The 3210-nt window shown below is 47.8% G+C and overlaps 1 protein-coding gene across 2 annotated transcripts; it reads right to left on the bottom strand.

The window, feature by feature from the left end:
- Window positions 1-993: 993 nt before the first annotated feature.
- Window positions 994-2557, bottom strand: LOC105516823 (HAUS augmin-like complex subunit 4). 2 transcript variants are annotated; one of them, XM_011949159.1, is made up of 2 exons: window positions 2054-2557; window positions 994-1918 (listed from the first exon to the last, which is right to left on the bottom strand). In XM_011949159.1, the coding sequence occupies exons 1-2, from the start codon at window positions 2379-2381 to the stop codon at window positions 1290-1292; spliced, it is 957 nt and encodes a 318-aa protein (XP_011804549.1). In that variant the 5' UTR covers window positions 2382-2557; the 3' UTR covers window positions 994-1289. The 2 variants fall into 2 exon arrangements, with proteins under 2 accessions (XP_011804549.1, XP_011804548.1); XM_011949158.1 differs by having other exon boundaries at window positions 994-2449; window positions 2507-2533.
- Between the last annotated feature and the right edge of the window lie 653 nt (window positions 2558-3210).

The raw sequence follows: 3210 nt of genomic DNA, 5'->3' as shown, positions 1-3210 counted from the left end.
ACTGTAGAAACCATCCTCCTGGCTGTCTCACCATCAGCACCACCTCTCCGTGGGTCTGGAGTCTTGAGGAGCCAGGACTGGACTGGAACGTGAGGCTGGGTCTTCTGAGCTGTAGTTGGGAGCAGGAAGATGTGTCTCCACCCACGATCTCAGTGCAAGGCTCAGCTGTCTCCTGGCAACTCGCCCATCATCTGTGCCTGAGTTCTTCTGACATACAGGTACTTGTGCCTTTGATACTTATTTGCTTCTATTCAGTGATGAGCCATTTAACCACGCAGCCATCTCTGGACAATGAGACGGGAAGGCTGGGTCAGGGTCAGGGGAGAGGGGAGTGCTGGGAACTCAGGAGAGAGCAGAAGAAAAGCAGGGAGGAGGCCCTTTCATCCCTGAACCACAGAGTCCTCTTGCCCAGAGCAGGAATTTGTTCTGCTTTTTTTTCTTAGCAATATTCACCTGATTGAGTCCTGACCTTTCCCTACCAAGAAGAAAGCCACACTAGCGAAATTAAGGGAGAAATCTAATATTCATGAGGTGCTGATTACCCACAAATAGGATAGTGTCTTAAAGTAGATGGTGTCAGAATTGCAAAGGCTCTTGATAAATATGTATGTTTATGGGCCCAAACAGAAGTGGAATACAGTGTAGGTGCTGAATAATTCCTCATGAGGATGGAGACAGAGCCTGCCACAGCCCGTTCATCATCAGGTGCGGGGCTTAGATGAGGTGATTATCTAGCATAATTACACGTGCCATGCAACATTCATGAAACCCAGCAGACGTCTTTGTCTATGCAGGACAAGAAGGGGCTTCACTCTGAAGCACAGCAAACTTCCAAATTACTATTTAGCCTTTTGTACTTCAAGCTTGAGCCACTTTTCATGGGTGCTAAGTTAGGTATTCAGAGAGCCTGCTTAGGACTGGTTAGGTACCAGTTGGAATTAAAAGTTTCTCTCCCAAACAGCAGATGAACCAGATATTGTTTTTTTAAGATACAATATCATAACTTTATTCAGGAGATAATCAAATGCAATACAGGACTGACACTGACACACAGCTATGCATAAAAATTATATAAATCTGCTTGCTAGATTTTCCAGAAGAGGCCCAGTCATTATAAAAAATAAAGGGAAACCAGGAGGGTGCCTAAATGACTGCAGTGTTTCGAGTAAGCATAAGCGTTTCCACACTCCCTTGTAGTGAAGGCAGCCCCAGGTGAAGGTGGTTCTACTAGCAGGAAGATTAGGAGGCAGCAGCTGTGCAGAAGCCATGTTTCCTGGCCCTGCCAGAGCTCAACTATAGGCCTTGGTGAACTCCTGGAGAGCCCACCGCTTGTTCTCCGTTGCTTGCTTGAGTACGGTGTACTCTTTCACCAGCCTGTCAAACTCCTCCCCAAGCACCTCATAGGAGTTCAGGACCTGTCTTGACTTCTCCATGTCCTGCTCCTGTAGGTGAATGGCTCCCTCCAAACGGTCCCTAATCAGACGGTGAACTTCCACGTTCTCAACAGTGTAAGTGTCAGACAAAATCTTTAGCTCCTCCATCCTCAGCTTAAGGATCATAGCACTGCACTTGACTTCCAGGTACTGGGCATTGATGCGGTCTGGCTCGGATTGAGTCTTTAGCCGGTGTTCCTGAAGAAGCCTCTGCAGCAAAGTGGGGCAGCGGAGAAGCACCTGGGAGTAAGTAGCACTCTTCTTCTCCAGCAGCAACATCTGCTCCTTCTGCTGGCTCTTGGCATCCTGGCATTGCTGCTGCTCACCCACCAGGACCTCTGCGAGTTTCCACACCTTTGCTGCCTTCACGGTTTCACTGTCAGCATCTGAACTGGGATCATAGGAGCAGAGCAGGGTGAAACATTTCTTTTTGAGCTGCTCCTCTACTTCTTGCTGTAGCCGAGCCCTCATCCACACAAAATCCTCTGAGCGTGGCATGAGTTCCCGAACGTCCGCTTTCTCCATCTCCAGCAGTGGATGTATCTCCCTCTCCTGGCTAGGACCTGAGAGTCGCATCAGTTTGGTTACAAGTAGCCGCTGTTCGAGGGTCTCATGGAACATTTTGTCCTCAGAAGTTACATTTGTGTCTTGTATCTTCACATAGTAGTCCACAAGCAACTCTTGAAGGACTCTGTGTAAAATCTCAGACCTCAACCATGTTGTCTTATGCAGTTGAACTTCCTTCCATGCCTGAGCCTGCTCCTTTGCCAGGGTGAGGCTTAAGCCACTCTCATCCACATGCTGTGAGAGATTCAGGAGAAGCTTGCTGAAGTATGGATTCTGTAACAAGTCTTCTTTACTCAGGCTACAAGGAGGAAGTTGTTTGCTGCACACCTGTTGAAGTATTTCCATCCCTTCTCCAGGTGAGCAGAAATCCCCGGATGCCATTTGATTTTCTTGGGATTCTAATCTGCACACCCTGGGGCAGCTGAAGCCCTCAAGGCGGTGCCGAGAACCTCGGCTGGTCAGCAGCGTCCACACCCCAGAATCCGCCTGCGCCAGGGCTCAGGAACCTCTTGCTGCGGCCCGGCGCAGGGGCTGGGGGAAGCGAGGCCCGGAAAGACTAAGCTCCAGATATTGTTAATAAAACATTACAAGCTAGAAATCAGTTAGCACTCACATTTAACTTGCATTTTGTTTTTCTTCCTTTTCAAGGTTCTTTGGAGGAGGCATCAAGAAAATACATTTGGACAAATCCTTCATCTCAAATATTTTCCCCTCATGAAACCAAAGGCATTGCTCCAAAGTCATTTCCATTAATTAGACATGTATCTTGTATGACTGAAGGAGAATCCAGTCCACAAACTCTGGGTTAATTTTCTCTTCTGACATCTGTGTGTAGTGTTTCTCCGAGGAGCTGAATTACCTGCTCTCCAGTGCTTTCCTCTCGGTGTTTTTTGGCCAGGAGCAAGGAGACAGGCAGCTTGCATTCTGGGACCAGCAAGCAATTCTGAGAACTGGAGCTGCTTAGGTTCTTTCACTTCTGCTTCAAAGAAATATGTTGAGTTTGCAGAGAATGAAGGAGAGAAAGACTCCAAGTTCCAAGTGGGGACCTGAGTAGTCTCTGAGCATCCCAGTGTACTTCCTCCCTACAGCCTCCTCACTGGGCTCCCAGCCACCAGTATTTGTCTCTTTAATCCCCCAACACAGAGCTACTAGATGGATTTCTCTTTCTTTCTTTCTTTCTCTCCCTTTCTTTCTTTCTTTTTCTTTTTCT

This window comes from Colobus angolensis, unplaced genomic scaffold, assembly GCF_000951035.1.
Source record: "Colobus angolensis palliatus isolate OR3802 unplaced genomic scaffold, Cang.pa_1.0 Scaffold291, whole genome shotgun sequence".
Classification (NCBI taxonomy): Eukaryota; Metazoa; Chordata; class Mammalia; order Primates; family Cercopithecidae; genus Colobus; species Colobus angolensis.
The sequence above is the reverse complement of the archived record's forward strand: the minus strand, read 5'-3'. Positions and strand labels throughout refer to the sequence as shown.

What these genes read in the sequence shown, in the direction of transcription:
- LOC105516823 (XM_011949158.1), bottom strand. Translation starts at nt 2,381, where the DNA reads ATGGCATCCGGGGATTTCTGCTCACCTGGAGAAGGGATGGAAATACTT.